At 39.2% G+C, this 22,229-nt stretch overlaps 1 protein-coding gene across 1 annotated transcript in view; it reads right to left on the bottom strand.

The window, feature by feature from the left end:
• The window catches only part of LOC139728024 (low-density lipoprotein receptor-related protein 1-like), a 232,661-nt gene that overhangs the window by 44,933 nt on the left and 165,499 nt on the right, over positions 1-22,229 (bottom strand). The window contains exons 43-62 of the mRNA XM_071638990.1: positions 21,968-22,096; positions 20,194-20,427; positions 19,506-19,683; positions 18,412-18,616; positions 17,751-17,943; positions 17,196-17,321; positions 16,303-16,428; positions 15,887-16,003; positions 15,187-15,300; positions 13,482-13,646; positions 12,550-12,687; positions 11,602-11,727; positions 10,564-10,692; positions 9,535-9,654; positions 8,773-8,892; positions 8,030-8,158; positions 7,476-7,598; positions 5,935-6,140; positions 4,904-5,091; positions 3,884-3,933 (exon numbers count right to left, since the gene is read on the bottom strand). Coding sequence (XP_071495091.1) covers positions 3,884-3,933; positions 4,904-5,091; positions 5,935-6,140; positions 7,476-7,598; positions 8,030-8,158; positions 8,773-8,892; positions 9,535-9,654; positions 10,564-10,692; positions 11,602-11,727; positions 12,550-12,687; positions 13,482-13,646; positions 15,187-15,300; positions 15,887-16,003; positions 16,303-16,428; positions 17,196-17,321; positions 17,751-17,943; positions 18,412-18,616; positions 19,506-19,683; positions 20,194-20,427; positions 21,968-22,096 — 2,916 coding nt within the window. The remainder of the gene's footprint in view (positions 1-3,883; positions 3,934-4,903; positions 5,092-5,934; positions 6,141-7,475; positions 7,599-8,029; positions 8,159-8,772; positions 8,893-9,534; positions 9,655-10,563; positions 10,693-11,601; positions 11,728-12,549; positions 12,688-13,481; positions 13,647-15,186; positions 15,301-15,886; positions 16,004-16,302; positions 16,429-17,195; positions 17,322-17,750; positions 17,944-18,411; positions 18,617-19,505; positions 19,684-20,193; positions 20,428-21,967; positions 22,097-22,229) is intronic.

The following is a 22,229-nucleotide window of genomic DNA, read 5'->3' as shown; positions in this document are numbered from 1 at the left end:
GTTAGCACCGCAATTGCGGTGCCAAGCAAGTGAGTGTAAACAGAACGAAAAAATAATCCTGGGCTAAGCAACGGAGACGAAGTCCGACCCTCACTGACCAATCAGAAACGAGGTAATCAAGTGCTGCCGGTGCGTGCATGTACGTGTACAGTACATAGCGTAATTATGAATATTCATGTGGTTTGGAAAGTCCGGGGCTAAGAAATATGAGTGTAAAAAGGTCAGTTTTCTCCTTAGCCCCGGACAAGAGATAGTACGGGACTAATTGGCGAGTGTAAAAAGCTGAAAAACTTGGTACGGGACTAACGATAGTCCTGGGTCAGAGAAAGTCCGGGGTTAAGAAACACAAGTGTAAAAAGCCCTATAAATGCCACACCTAATGTACAATGATGTAATATAGAGCTTGCATGTCTGTCTTTGTATCCCACAACACCTTGCTCTGATTTGAGGACTGTAGGAAGTCAAATGAATTTGAAAAATTTGGAGTCTTTCATGTGAACTATGTTTTTAGGAAGTTATGCACGTTGAGTTCGTCATACAAAAAAGCATTTCAGGAATCTAAAAAAGGCAAGGGCCACGAAAAAAAATATATATATACATAGGTCTTTATCCACTTATACTATATATTTGTTTTGCAAAACTGCCTGATAAAAACATTGAAATAACAGTTCATTCATTCTTCAAAATAAGTTAATGTCAGCAAACATCTTAATGTCATTGAAAGGCATTTCTTTAAACATGATCACATGAAAAAGTGTGATAATGTGTGTTATACATATCCATTTCAGACTATCAGCCTCAACACACTTATAATATATATCTACTGAGTTACAATTTTAAGAAAGTACCATGGATACTTGTGATAAAAAGAAACAATGCTTTAGAGTCATTTTGAGAAGAGTATTCTTTTCTGCTCTATCTCTTTAAAAATCATCAGAGTCTTGATATTTTTTAGGGAAAAAATGGTGTGCGGCCTGATAAGATTATGATCTAAAGAAGAGGGTGTTGAGATGGTCATTCCATGGAAATGAATACAAATCATTCATCAAACATCACTTGTCTTAAAAGTTGACCACATGCATTGGACATTCAAACAAAATTGAAATCATGCGATGAAAGAGTCACATGTACAGACTTTCTCTGTTGTTATATTCGATGTTGGTGTTTATGAATTCCATATCAGTCTCATGAAATTAGTATCTCACCAATAACTACAATAAATCAACTGGAGCACCAAAACAATGTGAAAACTAATATCATTTACATACAGGCATACTGACGACCCTCCCATATGTGGTAGCATTTTGTCTTGATCAATGTTTTATATTGGAACTATGTATTAAGTTGTTGCTTGTGAAATAATGTAATCTCAAATACAATACAGAGGTATGTAGTGTATATCATACACCCAGTTCCATGAGCAGTGGATGACAGGAATTACAATGTGTGCTCCTTATTTCTCTGGCAGGGTGTTCAGTAGGAGGCACCAAAACTTAAAGTGTATTGTAATTACATTATAATTTGCTCATGGAAAATAAAATAAAGCCCAATCTAATCAAGCAAAGTCATTTTTAGTGGTGACTTGACTACAGCTTCATCTACACAACCAGCATATGACCACAATTCTCCCTTTGTTAATCTGGCTCCATTTCTACATGTAGTTGCACATGGAAACTTGAGAACTGGTGGATATGTGTTACATGGAAACTACTGTACTTGTCATGAACGCTTTGAAGTGTTGATAGTTTGTAGATTGTAGTTAAAGTGACCTTTGTGTACATGACTATATTGCAGCTAGTTTTACACCATTCCAACACCCAATAATACCAACATTCCCAGATGACTCCAGCATTTCCCCATTCATTCACTTCCCAGGATTCCCTCAGGCAATGCATGACATGCTCGCATGCCATCTCCTCCTCCTTGTCTACAAAGCTATCAACAACCAAGCCCCCTCATCCAGATCATGTGTCCAGAACATAATCTCCCTCCGATCCTATCAATCAACTTCTTCTGCACTTTGACATCTACACTCCCACGTTACTGCCCACCTTCAAAAGCTTCCAGCAAGACACGCTACAGAGAATGCTCATTCGCAGTTATTGCAGCCAAGTTATGGAATAATTTCCCCATTCATATACCAGAAGCTCCATCAGTAGAATCATTTAAGTCACTTCCAAAACTCACCTTTTTCCATAATTAGTCACCTGCCCCCAAAGTCAATGTACTGAGAGTAAATCTCATTACTTTACCCGCCAATTACTGATACACACTGATGTATGTCATATTCTTCTTTATTTACTTGTAATCTGTATTTTTGACATGTTTGTTACATGTTGTGCCTCTCAATTTTCATTTTCCTTTCCTTTCCTCTCATCTTTCCCCCTGTGCTTAGAAGCATTGTGTTAAGCATGTTACAAATAAAACATATTACCAAACACGTATCATCATCATTATTATGTAGCTGTATCATGCTACACCACTGCACCTGCTACACCTAGCTCCCTTTACTCTCACCCCTACAGATCTGTACATGGGCTCTTCCCTGTTCCCAACATCCCAAGGGTTGCTCCTCCAACCCCCAACACCCCATATGGGTGGCTCCTCCTACTCCCCAACATACCCCATGGGTGGCTCCTCCTACCCCCAACAGCCCCCATGGGTGGTTCCTCCTACCCCTCACATCCTTTATGGGTGGCTCTTCCTACCCCCAACATCCCCCATGGGTGGCTCCTCCTACCCCCAACACCCCCCATGGTTGGCTCCTCCTACCCCCATGGGTGGCTCCTCCTACCCCCAACACCCCCCATGGTTGGCTCCTCCTACCCCATGGGTGGCTCCTCCTACCCCCAACATCCCCCATGGGTGGCTCCTCCTACCCCTAACATCCCCCATGGGTGGCTCCTCCTACCCCCAACATCCCCCATGGGTGGCTCCTCCTACCCCCAACATCTCCCATGGGTGGCTCCTCCTACCCCCACTAGACCATAACAGGCATAACTTTCCATGCAACACATACATTTCCACATTTACCATGCTTTTACGATGACATTCCTTTTGTGCATGCAGACATGTTATTTGTAAACTGTACCTACATTTCACCGCTAATAAGGACACAATTTGCTCCTACAGCAGTTGTAATCATGTGAGTGCATTACACCTGTAACATTCACAAGAAAACTGAACCACACAAGAGAAACAAGATCACATGAGGACAAGAAGGACACAAGCTCCAGAGAGTTAGTGTCCTTCTGACTCCAAATTGATGAGAGACAGTGAGATAACATATTGCAGCTGAACAAAGCAAAGGGACTCACAGTACAAAAGAAGGCTTCACAACATGTTTACACTGACATGAATCATAAAGTGTAAGTACAGATTACTGTGCTCTACAGCAGACTGAAGCTAACTTGCATGAACAAGCCACTGCACAAAAACTTTCACATCCATTCATGGCATAACTACTGTCACATTCATCTCTTTTCCATAAAGTTCGATTTTTTTTACATAATCAATACCAGTGGAATATCAGCACATTTAGCTGCATTACTGGACACATAATTCCTCAAACTAGTCAAAGACAAATGCATGCCACTGACTACACATATTCTTTTAATCATTGTCACTTCAAGTCTATCAACCTATCAAAAATTCAAGATCATGTCATTGTCTTGCATTATTCAGAGAAGCAGTGCATACCTATAATAATCAAACTGCATGTTAGCAATCCTATGTTGCAAGTAGTGCATCATTGAATGCTCTCAAGGGGAGAAAATAAAGTTAACTAAATTGATTTTATGAGACAATGCAGAGTTTGCCAGCAGAACTACTTTTAATACTGAAATCACCAACACTTAACGAGAGGAAAGATATTTTAACTTACTTGCACGTCCAATGTGAGGGCTTGATCCCCAGTCTGTGTAGAACAAAAGACTGTGGACAAGAAAGGAGTCTATGTCAAATGTAGGCCTACAGTGATTGCTCAATAAAGTCTGAAGTACTTCCATTCTCTTGTTTTTTAATATCATATTTCATTTGTTTAAAAATCATGGTTCTGAATATGTTTCACACAAATCTGGAGGTACGTTTTCACTGCCAATTGAGGGAAGAGAGATAAAACATTCTTTCATTAGAAATATGATGAGGATATAAAACACACACAGTCTGAAAACTAATTATAACATCACTGAACTGATCTTTACCATCATTTTTCTACAACAAATGCATATTCATGAGTTACACTTGCTTGGTCATTTCCATACACATATTTGAAGGAGGTTTTTCTCTCAGTCATTTGTATTGCTCACTCACTGCTGTTAAAGACAATTTCATATAGCATCAACACCTATGTTTACTAGTTAACTACAAAACCACCAATAATATCAGCTACTATTAATATCTGAAAGTGCACCTGCCCCCCCCCAAAAAAAGATAGAAAAACATATCAACATATCACTGCAATATACAAATATTTTAACATGGCATTAACAAATTCACATACTTTTCTTTTTTATTTCTTTTTCTGCCATTAAGTGTCATAAGCAGCTTTTTTGACGGATTGTTGCACATTTGGTGTAAACTGTTATCATTACTATCACTATCATTATCATCATCATCGTCATCATCGTCATCAACATCATTATCATCATCATCATCGTCATCATCATCATCATCGTCATCAACATCATCATCATCATCACCATCATCATTGTCATCAACATCATCATCGGCATCATCATCGTCATCAACATCATCGTCATCATCGTCATCAACATCATCATCGTCGTCATCGTCGTCATCATCGTCATAAACATCATCGTCATCATCGTCATCACCATCATCACCATCAGCACTGTTGTAGAAGACCTTTACAGGACTGACCGTCACTTCATTCAATACTTACCCTCGTCCCGGTTCAACAGCTATAGCTCTGGGCTCATCCAAGTTCTCTTTGAGCAGAGTCTTGCGATACCTGCCATCCAGGCGGGACACCTCGATCACATTCAGACCCTTGTCACACCAGTACAGGTTTCGCCCCACCCAGTCCACTGCTAGGCCATCTGGATTGAGTACCCCAAGGTCATGTAGTACCTACAGAGAAACAGGGCAAGACATGGCACTTAATGCACACAATGTACACATGTTCAATTCACTGCCACTTAACACTGATCGTCACTAACAACTGCAAGTCTGTAGTTATCATGTCATATATCATCATAAAATGGTTATATGGATCCCGATCAAATGATTGGCTGAGAGCAATATCACATGAGCAGTCTTTAATTTTGCCCAACATGCCCAGCGGGCATAAGTTTTTTTACCATTGACCGCGTACAAATGATCAGTACTAACGACCACTCAGAGATATAGGCATGACTGTAGCGTGTGATAATCATGCTCACTGATATCCTATATAACTGTAAAAACTTAAACAGTCCCACAGCTATTTACTTTCAGTAACAATGTGTCGACAACGTGTGCCCATGCACAGCATGAGCTCTATTCTGTTGATTTGATCATACATACAAAAACACAAAGCTCTATCTCTATCTCCAAACTTCCATAACTTAGTAGATTTTCTCAGCAAAATGCTATATGTTGGGAAAAGAAATATCAAGTTATAAACTGGGTAAATGCAGTTCTATTACGAAGTGACAATGTTTCAGTCATGACAAAAAGGAAAAACCGTGCCTGCTGCATAGTAACTCTGCAATACCAGAAGTGCAAAAGTAAAGACCAAAAGTGCGACTCCCCTTGATCTCTGTGTGTTGAGCGTGGGTGCATAAGACCATCTTATTCATTTGCATGCAGCGTATGGCCAGCACACGGACCCAACCGTTAGTGACAAAATGTTCACATTTATATACGATAGGGAGAATTGAGTGCAATGTTTTTCTCAGCCTGCCAATGGTGAAACAGGGAATTGAGTTTTACCTCTATGGTGCCCTCTTTGATGTTAGCCCGGCTGATCTTGCTATTCTGCTGAGTGACATCAGACCAGTAGATGGTCTGTTCTCTCCAGTCAAAGTCCAGTGCCACAGCGTGAGTCACGTTGACGTTGGCATGGGAAAAGTTGGATCCATCCACTCCGACAATTTGCAGCTGGTAGCGATTGGAGAACAGCAGGTGGGGCTTGGGCTCTACAAGGAGTCAAGAACAAGAGATGTCCGATGTCATTTGAGCCATTCCACAAATTTCACACTAGTCATAAAATCTTAATTTTAGGACCTTTTTTGGTGCTAATATACATTCATATATCAAAAAGAATTGTCACTTGAGGAATTAGTAATATTGTGTAAGTAGAATCAAACAATGGCAATGCACCATTGAATACATTGTATCTCAAGACCTCTGATTAATAAAGTAGAATTTCTGTGCAATGCAACTCAGTAGGTACATTGTATAATCTCTCTAGAAGAATCTTAGTCACCCCATTCGGCCAGTAGTGTTTTGGGGCTATGGCATATGTTTGTGATCACTGATGTGTAGCAAGATTATGAAATTAGCAGGACTGATGATGTACCGTTTTTGTGAGTGTGTTGGTGCGTATGCATAAGCCTGTGTGAAAGAGTGAGGGAAAGTGACATAGAGCAAAAGGGTGTGTGTGAGAGGTAGTAAAAGGGTCAAAGTGAATACTGAACCCTTATCACCTGTGTCTCTGTTGCGGTGTAATGTTGGGGAACTGTTTACAACTTGCCCTGTCAGTATATTTTCTGTGATAAGATCTCATTCTATTTGTGTGTGTGTATTGCACTCTTTCTTTGATATGAATACTTGTTTTGGAACCATTGTTGTCTCTTTTACTCTGTAATTCTTTGTGCAATTCAGTCTTAAGACTGCCAGACATGAATATCTCGCAATAAATAAAATATCAGTCATCTATCTATCTATCTATCTAATTTAAGATAGGGCAAGCCTTCAAAGTTTAAGTCCCGAAAACATCTGGCATAAACTGGGGAGAGAGAACAGATCTTGTGGGACCTAGAGTTCCTACAGCATGAAAATCAATCAGCCATTGGAAAGAAGCAAAATGTCTTCTCTACAAACCCTTAAAGCACCCTCATTCTCAGTGTACAAGTGTGAATTACATCATATTACATCAATGACCACAGTGAAAGTATTTCTGTCTCAAAATATTTTTTCAATAAAATTAGGCAGGAATCTTCAACAGTTATATAGGATAACTAAAATGTTACCCTCATTTGCTAAGAGCAAAAAGATATTGTTGGATTTGAGAGTTGCGTTGCGACTTTATGTGTTAACATCATTCTGTATGGAAATAACACACTCAACTACACATAAACTGAGTTGGATTTTATCAAGTTTGCAATCAAAGTTTATGGCCAACATTCTGCAATTCAAATTGCAGTCAAAAAGAGGCCTTCTAAGAGCCTGGTCTATATTGTCAGTTTGAATCATCTGTGCCCGGTATGCAATTGTACATGGTGAGGACACCCTAGTAATGAAGCACTCACGGTTGGCCTCCAAGGCACAAGTCATGTGGTCATTCAGCAACCGGAATCCAGGGGTGCAGTAACACCAGAAACCATTGTTATGGTTCAAGCAGCCCTGGGAACACGGCATGTCAACTTCACAATCTGTGTCGACGCAAGGAAGAAAACATAAACAAAGTTATAAAATCACTTTTTTAAAAAAACAATTTGATTCCCTACATTTTTTCTTGACAAAGAGAGATCTCTAAAGTCAGTCATCACTCTTCTGAAAAATAATCAAACAAAAGACCCAAATGATTGGTCAAGTATACTTATTACAAATATTTCAAATGATTTATACCAAGAAGACGATAAACACTGAGCAAAAAGATATGTACTTTGTGGCCATCATCTCAAATTCCAAAATAACCATAACGAAATATTTGCACCATGCGATTACCAGTAATTTTTCTCTCTAACATTCATGCAGTTGCATTCAATATGTATTCATGTTTAATGAAATCTTACTCTCAAAGGCACAACTACCACACTAGAAAATTTCAACTTGAAAAATACAAATCACTGCAAACACTGACCGCAATTCATTTCATCGGAACCATCACCACAGTCGTTGGAGATGTTGCACTTGGCAGAGAATGGCACACACATCCCATTAGCACACTGGAACAGGTTGTTCTTGCTGCAGTTATTAGGCTTCAGAGAAGCTTGACATTCAAACACAAGAGACACAATGCTTTAATCATTCATGTTATAATCATGATATTACATAGATATTTCAGAAATCAATCTCTGACTGCAAAGCTCTGACTGTGATATCTCTAGGAGATATGGAAACATAGTGCCTTGAAATTATAAAGAATTGTTGAGATATATTGTGGTGTGATTTTTGTGTGTGTCAGAATATCATATTGATATGTGATACTGCAGACAACTTTGTCTTGAGGGTAGACGACAATAATTCAGAAATTTTATGTGATTCAATGTCAGAAGGTTTTAATGTTATTTAATTCTATGCAACTGAAGAATGCTTGCAGGTACATCATGTAGTTGAGTGCATAAAGTTAATATGTCTTCATTAAACTATTAAAGCAATAAAAGCCAAAGTGGGTTTGATGGTCACCTGAGTTTTAACAAAAATTTAACATCGATACAACTCTCCTGGGTAACTTTAAGTTGATAGCACAATGACATTTACCTGCTTTGTGACTACAATTTTGTACCTTGTCAGGGGCCTTACAGACAATCACAACTTACAATTCTTTACCTTAAAGGGTACTCACACAAAATACAATTCACAAAAACATTGGAAATAGCTTACATTCGCAATCCATTTCGTCTGAGTCGTCATGGCAATCCTTGTCCCCGTCACACACCCACTGAAGAGGAATGCAGCGTCCATTGTTACACCGGTGTTTGTCACTTCCACATGTTGGAAATTCTGGAAAGTAATTTTGATCAATGGAAGTTAGATATAAACACATATACAGTTAGCCAGCATGCCAGCACAACCACCTGACAGCAAGAGTGGTATTTGGCAATACCAAGATTTCTGGAGTTTGTAACATCATGCCAACTGAATCTGTTTAATGTCATGTTTTTATACAATTATTTCTTTCAGTTTGACTTTCTATGTTTGTTCAGTTAATTATTTATCATGCATTATTTTATATTCTTCACATTTTTTAAAAGCATCATCATTTATAATCTACGTAAAAATCCTTCATTTAATTTCCTGTAATGTTTTTTAATGGATGAGTCAAAATGAATTGAACTGAAAAAAAATTAACTGAAATTGAATTGAATCAAGAGAAAGAGATTGTTATGATATTCAATTCCAAATGTTAAATGGATGTTTCCCCAGGTTTAAATTGACGGACCATTCTGGTCACCTGGTCTACGCAAGTTCATCCTTTGTTTAAACATAACTGATGAATTCCATAGAATGTTATTTCGGGCAAGCTTATGTATTATGTCGCTTTGAAAACGAATGAAGTGCCTAACCAACTTATGAGAGAAAAGAAAGGTCATTTGTACTTATGCACACATGAGTGAACTCCTAACGGGTTTATTCTCTACTCACCACAGGTGTCTGGTTCATCCGATCCATCACCACAGTCATCGTCATGGTCACATGTCCACTGCTTCTGGATGCAGCGACCATTGGCGCAAGCAAACTCCTCATCCTTACACCTCGTCACATCTACAAATTGCAGGAAAGGGAAAGAAAGACATAGATTTTGAATTCATACATGTACAGTTCATACACATACACACACATAAACGCGCATACATTGTACAATTGTATATGATGATAATGAACACACATTCATTCATACAGCACCATTTATCTGCGGAACATTCAAAGGCACGAGTGGCTCCCACAATATGTCAAACATTATTCACAAAGTTGCTAGAAAAGATTTGAAAGTATCAAGGTTATTACAATTTCAAAATAGGATTGGTAGAGAGTTTCACAGATGTGGAGCAACTGAAGAAAAAAAAAATCAAAGTAATTTTTCTGGTGAGTTTAAGACAAATAATCATAGATTTAAGCCATGAATGCTGACACTCTTGCCTACATTTTAGGATCTGGTATACCACACTCCCATACTGAACTGGTCATCTTGTCTTCTTTTCTTTAACCCATTGAGGACGAGTCCCGGGTATACTCCTGCAGGTGTCTACGGCAAATGCGTGTTGTAGCAAAATCAAACCGTCCTTAACGGGTTAACATTGTCTTTCTTATCTCTTGCTACTTATATCCACTGGGTGGAAAATCATTTCACATCACAAACTATTTATGAAGATGACACAAAGAGAAGCAAGCTGTAGTATAAAAATCTTCTCCTCCCTGGCTATCAGACAGACAGATGCTGGATGACAAAGGGGCATGAGAAATCAGATACAGTCAACTCCCGTTATAACGAAGTCCTTGGGACTGGCAGTTTTCTTTGGTATATCAAAATTTTGTTGTAAATGAACAAATCACCAATAAAAAAACAAAGAGTGGATAATGTTTGGGGCCTGAATTTTCACTTTGTTGCATAAACCAGAATGTATGAATACCCCTGTTTGTTAAACGAGAATCAACTTTAAAGCTTAAACTTACTGCATCCCAAGGACGGGTGCTCATCCTCATTGTTACCACAGTCGTTGTCTCCGTCACAAACCCACGTCTGCGAGATACACCTCCTCTGGGCAGTGCAGCGGAACATCCCACCTGAACATGTCTTGTTATCTGTGACAGAGGAAAACAAAAATGGATTTTTACTATCAATCTACTACAGACCCAAAGCTCTCTAAATAAAATCTATGCTTTTCTAACATGATATATACTGTATTTGCCCCATAAATGCAATGATATCCTACAAAACAATAGTTTAACATCCACAAACTAAAAGAGATTAAATATGAGCTAGGTTTATAAACTGCATACTAAATATCCTCAGATTCTTGGACACTGATTTTCCCAAAACATGCAAACAATCACTTGCATATATACACTTCTGCACTCCAAGAGATTAAAACAGTATGTAGACTGAATGAAATACATTGATTCTTGGTAAAGGTCTCTACACTGTACACAACGTGATCACTACATCAGATTTCAAACTAACATACATGTGACAATATGTTCTTAACATATATGTACATGTATGAAATCAAGAATACCAGGGAGACCAAAAAAAGGATGACTTTGTTGCAGCAAAAATGTTGCAATACAGAGAATATGGATTTTGTTTGATCAATACTGTGTGGAAGTGAGTGGTCTGTCTGAATACTGATTCTACAGAATGTCTACCCTCACTCTGATCAACACACATTGTCGGCTGATAACCAGAAGGGTGTTATCGTTGTATTGTTGTTATTGTTGTTGTTGTTGTTGGCTTTATCAGTATCATATTGCAGAGCTCCATCACCTCAACAATATATATAAATCATTTTCCTTTTCAGTAAAATGTTAAAATTCAAAACCACAAGGGTGCCATGTGCTTATAAATCTACCCACTTTTGATTAAATAAACTTTTTTATTTCATAAAATTTTTATCTCTGCTCATATCTTAATAGAACGTGATAGCACCCTTCTGGTTCTCAGCCCACGACATCTACATTTGGGTCGGAAAGAAAGACACATCTCCAACTTACAGCAATTATGGAGGGTGTCGTTCTCGTCACTGTTATCACCGCAGTCGTTGTCACGGTCGCAGACCCAGGGTTCAGGGATACAGTTACCATTGGCACAGGCATACTCACCGGGTGCACAGGTCTTAGCTGGAAGCAATGATGAATCAAAACACAAAGCATTATTCAAACTTCAGGTGTGCCTTTTAATCTAAATCCCTTGGATTTGGAGGTATGGCATTATGACACATAAACTGGGCATAACTAGAGGTACAATTGTAGGAAGGCAATTTTGAATAGGACAAAAAATGCAGGACTAAATTCAAATCTTTTGCACATGATGAAAAAAAAAATCATTTCAGGTTAAAATATTTTGACAACTTTTAGGTACTCCCATCATGTAGGCCTACATGAATGTAAAAAGTACATGATGAGAGCTTCCTGGAAAATCAATCTAAACATGTAAATCAAGGTGTCACTGACTTTAGTTTCAAAGACAAAATAAAGTCTACAGTATAGAGCTTAACAAAGAGGGCCTCTCCCTTGCAATCATACAAAGTTACCTTGCCAGTTGAAATTACATCAGCACTGTCATACAATGTATGTCAAAATTGTCAGTACAAAGTACAATTTTTAACATTTTTCCACAAAGGGAATAGACACAGAAGCATGACAAAGAAATTTACAATTTTATCAAACTGTGTGCTGAGTACATTTTAATGGAATCAAAGTGGATCATTAGGACTCACAGATATACAGATATACACTTTTTTTTTTTGGAACAGGAAATGTCTCAAAATCAACCAAAAGTACAATGTTAGAATAGTGTAGGAACAAGTAGATAGTTATGTACACTTAAGCCAGACTTTCCTGTGATGTAAGATGTATCATATTATGTCTCTACTTTTGGTTTTGTATTCTTTGGTTTGAAGGATTATTGTGTGTGTTGATAAAGACAAGTACATTACTCACAGCACTGTGGTTGTTCCTCATCAGAGTTATCCTCACAATCATTCTCTTTATCACACACCCAAGACTGCTGGATACATCGACCGTTGGGACACTGGAACTGATCTTCAGTGCAGGGTGCACTGGTAGTCCCTCCCTCATCTATCGCCATGGTAACCGGAGAATCAGATGGCAGGGCATCAGAATGAGGTATAGAAAGCTTGATGTAATTTATCTTCAATGAAGAGTTTAGCAACAGCAATATGAATTCTATAGGTTTAGAACCATTCTCTGGCAGTGATTGGACATGGCTGTGGCTTGCATAACATTTGAAGGACCATACTATATCGCTAGAACATTACTATCATATAAACATTAAATTCAAACTCAAGGATTATATTCCCTATAAAATCATAGACAGAGAGTAAGACAGTATACATGACATACTGATGTTGTCATTTTGTCTCAAATAACAATATTTCATATACTATCAAAATCTAAGTCCAAATTATTTTATCTTCTCCAAGCTTAGGCAGGTGGTACTAAGTATTACTGCCAGACTGCCATGCTTTGACAAAATCACCGATCTCAAGAAGTAACATGCTCTACCTGCTGTTTCACAAAACCTCCTAAACCCAATAAGTATGTCAAAGCATTTCAAGAGTTACATTGTTCATAGTTTTGCCAAATGGAATAGCAGCCGTGTAAGACTTTTAATTTGGCAAAACAATGTATCTAAAAAAACAAAATGATATATATGTGGATTTGCCTCATCATTTTGAGCCAGAATTACAAATGGCTTAAAATAATCGAGATGAAGGGACAAATTTTGGCAGATGAGAGGCTAAGCATAAATGAGTAAGAAAAGTAGAAAACCTAAAATTGGCAGAAATTTGAGATACAACGTTTTGCCAAAACACAGCTGGAGAAAACAGTGTCCATTTAAGTGGTCTCACCTTCATCACAGTTGAGCTCATCTGTACCATCCCCACAGTCATTGGCTCCATCACACCTCCACGAGGGATGGATGCACACCGTGGTGTTGGGACAGTTGATGAAGGTGGAAGAGTTGGTCAACACAAAGAAGATCTCCTTGCTCCATTCCTTGCAGTCAATGGGAGCTACACAGGCAGAGGGGATGAAGACAGAGTTCAATTTCCAGTATTATTATCTGCACAGGACGTTAATAGCGGTGCATTAAAACCGTGTATTCTTATCTGCTCGACTTTCGCTGTGCAATATGAGAGCATATTGCACAAAACACAAAGGCCAACATAATTCCTCACAGGCTACTGCTGTTAGTGGCCATGCAATAATACACCGTCTTCTCTCTCATCTCTTACACGAGATTTTGCTGAGTGCCGGAACACTTGTTACTGTACTAGTGCGCTCATCTATCCCTCTTCGATACATGCAATATGTGACCCGCTACAACAAAAGGATCTGAAAGTCGGGGAGGACAATTTTCTGAAAATGGAACGACATTATTCCCATACTCTTCTACTTAATTTTATATATGATAGCACAACTCATAAAAGTACTCGGTTGCGGAGATATCGATGATTTTATTAGCGCATGTCAAGCGGTTGAGGAAGTCAGAGTTTCGAGAAAAACGCCTTCAAAGTTGTCCTTCCGACGCTATGATGATCAAGGGGTGGCGAGGCAGTTTTCATCACTTGACAATAGAAGGCATGCTCCTAGCGACCTCAGCCATGTTCAATCAAGCTTAGCGCCAGCAGTCTACACACGACCAATTGGTAATCAGGATGCTACGCACTGACCAATAAGATCATTCCCTCGTTGTTAGGGGTGGAGTATAGCTGCGGCGCTAAATCCAAATCTTTGAACACGTTTCTGTTACATTGAAAGTCAGAAAATCATGGCCCAGAAAAACGCTGATTTCTTGCCTTTCCTTTGATCATTTAGCTTTGAAATTTCGGCAGATGATAGACAAAACATTAAACGACAAAATCATGCCAAAAATAGAAATCCATTTGTTTTGACCAATTTTGATGATGTGACTTCAAACTCGATTTTCTTGGCTCGGCCATCAGCGACTTTAGGATCCTTTTGTTGTAGTGGGTCACATATATTGGCCCTAACTCGTGCAATATTTCCTGGTATCTTATTCACTGCCATCTTGTACATGTACTTCTAAAATGTAGAAGCAAATCAAATACAGCTTTAAGTCATAACACAGGGGCTACAGAACATATTTCAGGGGGGGGGGGAGGGCTGTGGATCGGGGTCCCCCTCCCACTTGAAAATATGTACAGATGAATCCTTCAGAAAGTCATGGGTGTTGTGATTTTTTGCAATTTGTTTTTTGGTCCGATTTTTTTTTCCTGTTTCCCATCCCCCCCCCCCCCCCCCCGACTCAAAACAGGGGAAATAACCCCTATGGCTCTACAGCCCCTGTAACATATTAGCTCAGTTCAGAAGAATTTCTTAATGTTGAATGATATCCACACTGGTCATTCTGATACAACATGCACGTGAATAAGCCTTACCTGAAGCCACTCAACTCATTTAAATGAAGACAACCTGATTTGCAAGATCTAAAATGGCACAAACGGAAATCATTTTTCCCTCTTTCAAGAATTTTCATGGCGAGTATCCTGTAACGTACAAAGGATAGTAATGAAGCTTTAGAAAACTCACTACAAGTAGTCAGGAGTTCGTCGGAGCCGTCGGAGCAGTCCAGCCGATTGTCACAGTGACTAGAAGCTGAAATGCATGCACCATTGGCACAGGTGAATTGGTTCTCATTGCAGCCTGTAAAATCACACAGATGTGGAATGCAATGTTCAGTCAAACAGAATAGCCTGAAGTACATGTACATGTAATAATTCTTGTGTCCCCTTTAAGCCTTTGAGTGCTTTGTGGCACAGAAATCTCCATTTCATTGTACACACTGCCTGAAATCCCTGGCACAGAAAAGGTTGAAACATTTGGGAAACCATCCTTTGGCAACGAGTGTGATGTAACATGAAATTCTGATACACCACAAAGCTACACCAAGTATTCAGCATGTTAAAGTCTCTAGAGCTTCATAGTGCATGGGGCAATGAATGAATTGAACATTGTTGAAGATTTTCCACATCAATGTTTGTATAAACGGATAAAAACTTACATAGATGATGAAGAAATGACTGAAAACTATATCAGAATTATCAACAATCATCACATCACTTGTCAAAAATATTACCACAAGATATTCAATTGACATCGACTTCACTTATGTGCTGGACACAATTGCTAGAGATTCAAGCTGAGTGATATAGTTACACAATGAGCTACAGAAATATTTGTTCTGAATATGCAGCACATGTCCCAAGGCGTGAAGACATTTCCTGCTTACCGCAATTCTCTTCATCGCTGCCATCGCCACAGTCATCTTTGCCGTTGCAGCGTCGGTTGGACGACACACATCTTCCATTGTTGCATTTAATGTACCCCTCGCGACAGAATCTTGTATCTATCAGGAGAAAAGGGACAAACATCGTAAAACCTCCACGCATGACTGCTACCACCCTACATAACATCAGTGGTGAGAAGTAAACCCTGTATAATCTAGTCCAGCAACACACAATGAAATAAAAAATGTGTATTTGGAACACATGAAAGCCACTATTTGTCATTTGCAGATGAAAAAAAAAAGAGCTTCAAGAGCTAATAGTTCTAAAATGTGAGTTAGCGACAGAAACAACCAACGTAAAATGTTAATCAGTATACTAGTAATCAAGCCCTGCACACGCATGCAACTGGCCTACTCACTGCAGTAGTTAGAATTCTCATCCGATCCGTCCTGACAGTGGTACTTCCCATCACAGCTCTCCTCATACAGCGCACAGGAGCCGTCGCGGCAGATGAACTGGCCACTGTTGCAGTTTGTGTCGGTAGCTTATGGGAAGAAGAGAGCAGAGGATGGGCTTACAAAGGGTGAAAGAGTGTGCAGGATATTCACAATTTATCAAAGCAGTGAATTTTTTAGAATTTCATGACAACAACTCATGAAAGACACAATTTGTTTGATATGCCTAGAGAACGTTATTCACCACAGCCTAAAATTGGACAGTTCTCAGTACTGCATAGAACACAACCAACACCCTCACATGATCAATTGTACAAACTCTACAACAACAACTTCAACCACAACATGTTTAATAAAAGAGAATGTTATAATAACTAAGGAAATCTAAAGAAGGAGACACAAGTATGTCTTACATTGAGAAAGAAGACTTGTAGATTGATGACATTATATTTACCTATATAATAGGTTGCAACCAATAATGCTATTTTGTGAAAACATGTTAACCTGATTTACTGTGTTTATTGATTTAACTTTTAAAGTAATGACAGTATTACCATTTTCTTTGCTTAGATTCATGCCATTCAAAATCAACCTACATGTGAAAACACAGACAGGTTTATCACTCCCCCCCCCCTCTCCAGTTACAAACAAAAGACAGGAAACTGTGAATACAGCCATGATGAAAAAAAACAAACAAACAAGCAAACAAACAAAAGAAACTTGGTGGCAAAAGCCACTTTCGAGATTAATTTCATTCTGTAATAAACATGTCCAGTTCACAAGATGTTTCTATATTAAAATGAAATGTATGTGTAGAAGTAATTAGCAAGTCATTGAATAGAAAGAAGTGACTTACTGACACATCTTGTTTCATCAATCAGCTGCTGCCTCTCTGAACAGTTGCAGATGACATGGCCGCTCACGTTGACTGTGCACGTGCCATCGCATCCTCCGTTGTCATAGTAACATGGATAAACCGTGCCTATGGGGACAAACACAAAGAATCAGTGACATGCCTTGCTGACAGATTAGACTTTTTCACAATGCAAATCATTTTTCAGTCTTGATAATGTTAGATGGATTTTCAAAGCTACATTATTTCACAGAAGAAAGGAATTCCTATATCTTAAACAGGGTAGGTGTGTGTGCATTCACTTGATATATTTTCATTGTTCTGCTTGACTCATTTTGACATGATGAACATAAAGCTGCATATTTCTTCGAGATAACGAAAGGATAATGTCATCATTGACCACACAGCATAACATTTGTAATAAAGGAGATCTCATCATGATGACTGTGGGACCAATGATATCTCTTCCCCGTATTACAGCAGCACACAGCCACATAACACTCCTCCACAAACATCAGATCCGAAGACAGACAGAGATGCGGTATGTTTGTCACTTACAATTGTTGACATCTCTCGCCATGACAACGATGCCCATGGGCTGCTGGGGGATGTTGTGTCGTAGTATGGTGACATCGCCTGCTGTGTATTTGTCCACCCGGATGACCGCACGCCGCACCCAGTCCGTCCAGTAAACATAGTCCTCAAAGACAGCCAGACCAAAGGGATGGACGGGATCTGTGATCAGGAGGACCTGTGTACCAACAGAAGTGTTAGTAAAAACAGTGTACTGACTTTCCAGCATGTAAACTACCATATGTCTACCAAAAATTACAATCAGACTTTTTGCAGCGATAACCTTAAAAGTAGTACATTGATCAAAATGCAATTTCAGGATATGAAACTATACCTTATTATCTACATCCTGCAGAAAATCCCATTCGATTTGCTACAGTGGTCACAGAGAAATGGGGATAATGATTTTTTGTGTGTCATATCTACTACTAAAACACTAATCAATTCAGTGGTTATTCACCGTTCAAAACTTTTTGAGTTATTTTGCACACAGACAGACAAACGCCAGCAAAAACATAACCTCCTTAGCGGAGGTAATGAACTCAAGATAATAAACATGTAATAGTAATAAAGGTAATAAACAAGGTAATAAACAAAAATTTGGATAGATTATCTTGGAAACAAACAGCTGATGACAGGTACTCACCACTCTGTTGCTTCCATTAAAGTCACAGCGTTCTATCTTGTCCAGCTTGGCATCAGACCAGTACAGCCTCCGAGATTTGTGGTCAATAACGAGGCCATTGGGCATCTGGATCCTATCCGTTATGATGTCAGTCACATTGCTGCCGCCGTGTGTTGCCCTCTGAATACGTGGGTTAGCTTCATTCCAGTTTGTCCAGAACATGTAACTGTGAAGTTATAAAAGCATGAAAAAAAAAAAAATGTTCATCCAGAATATGCAACTGTCAGATACAGAGGCGTGATAATAGGTTCTGCTTGTCTTGTGCCAACAGACACAAATATGAATGACTTTAGCGTTCCTTATTCAAGTCATAATAGAGTATTACAGAATAATTCTAAGATTTACATGAAACTCTTTAGCCCAAGGACGACTGATTTTGCTTTAACACATGTTTCTCATAGACACCTGCCCGAGTATACTGGGACTAGTCTGCAACGAGTGAAGTATGTGCGTATATTGTTTGAGCATATTATGCTCAATGATGTATTTCTACACTGAGACAAACAAACACAAAGGTTAAAGCCTTGCATCAATGTTAAGTGTATTGATATTGTTCTCTCAAGTACAATTTTTCTTGTTGTTATCCTTTGGTCATGCATGTGCAAGACCAAATCTTGTTAATATACATGCACCTTTAATCAATGGTGCAGCACCACTTGAATATGGTATTTACTCTGGACCGAATTCCTATCCAGCCTGAAGATTTAAATCGCGTAAGTTTCATGACCTCATGTATTTTTTCATTTCATAACTGCATATGCTCTCTTTTTTGTCTGAAGTAAAATGAGTTCATCAACACAATGCATGCAACAACAAAAGAGAGAAAGAAAAAAAAGTACCAAGGAGCTTGAAATTTTGTTGCGACAGTGTATGCATATTCCTGCCTTAACCCGTTGAGGACAGACTGATTTTGCTACATCACACATTTCCCACAGACCCCTGCCCGAGTATACTCAGGACACATTCTCAACGGGTTAAAGATTTTAGTGGCACCAGTTATTGTGTTGTCATTGAAGTTCTCTACATAAACATATTAAAAATGAATATTAGCTCACTTCAGACACATATAGAGGACAATGCCTCTTGGATGGTCAGCAGCGGTCAGTCTGACCAAAGCCTCTGCTCTCGATGGGTTGTCCAGGGATAGACGGCTGATGGACGAATTGGTATAGCTTGTCCAGTAGATCCAGTTGAAAACTGGATCGTACGCAATGCCTTCTGCTGACCCAATACCTGCCAAACGCGACAACACACAAGGAGATTTTAATAAAATTCAACTACTAGATATTAGACAAACAACTGTACATCAAAACTCAACAGACTTTGAAACGAATGTGAATGCTAAATGAGCTAAATTTTCTCCTGTGAAAAAAATCAAAACACATAATTTTCTGAGATGAGTGTGTGTGTGGTTTTTTTTAAATATCCCATAGTGCAAGGTGCAAGGGATCGTTGGGTCAAAGTCAGGTAAAACACCAAGACTCACACAGGCTCATGGTTTCGCTCCAACCGATGTGATTAGAGTCGCAACTTTTCTCTGTGAAACAGTGCGATTTGGACCACAACTTAAGTCTTGCTTGTGTATAGTGTGAACCAGAATGCAAAAAAGTGCAATTTGAAACAAAATTGCGTGCAAATGTGCTTATAGTCTTGCCCTTGATTCTACAAATAAGCTGTGCTCCAGTATTAAGACAAACAAAGAAACTAAAAACCTCTCTACTTCGTTTCCATGGCAATCCTCACCAGAAATGATGGTTTTGAGCCCAGTCCCATTGATGTTGATGACTTGGATGCTGCCCAGTTGGATGTCTGTAAAGAAGATGCGCCTCTGGTCATAGTCCACGGCCAGCCCGATCACATTGCGGATGAATTCTGGGTTGGTCAGCGGCTGGACCGGCTGGTTCTTGTCCGAGGCGTTGTACACATTGATGCTTTTGATCACATTCCGTTCCGAGTAGAGCATATAGGCCTCATGCTCTGTGTGTGTGTGTGGGGGGGGGGGGGGGGGGGGGGGCAAAGTGGGCGAATGGTCAGACAGAAAAACATGAGAGGCGTCAGTAAGAAGCTAGCAGGAATGATCGCGTAGTGACTCAATTTGACATTCACAAAAACTTTAAGGGCAACTTGTACACAGTGGAAGATAGCAACAGTGATTTTCAGTTTGAGTAACAACATAGCAACAGTGATTTTCAGTTTGAGTAACAACATAGCAACAGTGATTTTCAGTTTGAGTCACAACACGCTGCTTTATGAAAATGAAATAAATCTTTCCATATTTGGATTAATAGTCATTACACGTAACCACACATTTGGTTCAGCTTTTATAAGTAAAAGTCCAAGTTTGCCCAGCTAAGGAAGAGGAAGCTGTCTACGTACGATGGACATTGTAAATGCCGATCAGACATCCTTGTTCAGATGACAGTAGAAGGAGAGGTAGAAAAAAATAGGCCAGGCTAGGAAGTAGGAAAACAGGATGGATTTACAACATCAGGAAGTAGATGAATGGAGGAATGGTCGTGGCCAGAGCAAAGGCAAACAAAAGAATGCAGACAGTTCTATGAGGACTAAGGCAATACAGCAGCATCAATCAAGTTAGGCCTACTCTTTCCTCTGACCAGGGAGGTGTTACAGAGATGGAGTGTCAACTCTTCGTAATTCATGCAAACACATGTTTGGGTTCAAGGCGTTACAATGGGATGTTTAGCATTCCACTACGCTTTTAAGTCATGCTCGGCACCGCTCTAGTTGCAAGACGAAGTTCGGAGACGAAGAACGCATTTCACCTTTCATTGAATTACGAGCTTTATTTCACTGTAAAATTTTAAATGAAATACTCGAATTGACTTAGAATAGTTTAGGAAAGAATTCAATATCATAAACATATATTTCTAGTTTCTTCGTAATGCGCAAATCAAAATGAAATGAAAATTAGGCCCTCTTAAAAACCTAATATTTTTCTGTGTGGTAGAAGGCTTCACGGTGCACCACGTATTCTTTCTGGAGTAAGTGAGTGGCCCTGAAAAGGGCCTCCCATATTAATATTTTTCTATAATGCGCACATTTCCGCATGTTAGTTTTTTATCTTTTAATCTGGGATAAATTGATCTTTCAAATAAAGTACTCCGCTAAAGAGTGTTCCAGTGTGCTTTTAAACTATTTGCTGTTAAAATTGTCAGTTTTACACTGCATTTTGATTCGCTGCTCCAATTCAAGGTACACAAATTCATTGTTGCCATCACATTGAAAGAGAGGGCGAATTGCAGAAGGGGCAAGTATTTCTAGATGTGAGAGCGCTAGTCCCGATTATTGATGCTCTCTTTTGTCAAAGCACATGGGTAACACCTGTAGTTGAACGCATAACTTCTCGGTGGTGCCGCGCATGACTTCAAAGGAGAGCAATAGTTGTCTCTCCTTCTCCAGCACCTCCCTGCTCTGACAATGCTCCAACATGTTTCATGAGATTTGAGTACAATGTACTTCTAAAACATACACTGCGAGGCAGAGACAGGACGCCTACCTTCACAATTGCGGCCATCTTCGGCGACAGTGCCGTGCGCACAGGCACAGGTGTGGTTGGTGCCTCCCAAGTAGAAGCAGAGCTGGGAGCAGTTTCCATTATTCACACTGCACGGATTTAAGCTGCTACGTGCAGATAAAAAAAACAAAATGAGAAGAGAATTTCCAAAGTCATAATCTCCCAACACAAAGGTATCAATGTGACTCTCTCTGTCCTAAACCACATCTATACCTGCTATAATAGTCAGGTTGAACCAAAGGTA

Source organism: Diadema antillarum, unplaced genomic scaffold, assembly GCF_040938485.1.
Source record: "Diadema antillarum isolate AM-2024a unplaced genomic scaffold, OU_Dant_1.0 seq00000161_RagTag, whole genome shotgun sequence".
Taxonomy (NCBI): domain Eukaryota; kingdom Metazoa; phylum Echinodermata; class Echinoidea; order Diadematoida; family Diadematidae; genus Diadema; species Diadema antillarum.
This window is presented reverse-complemented; position numbering and strand designations above follow the sequence as displayed.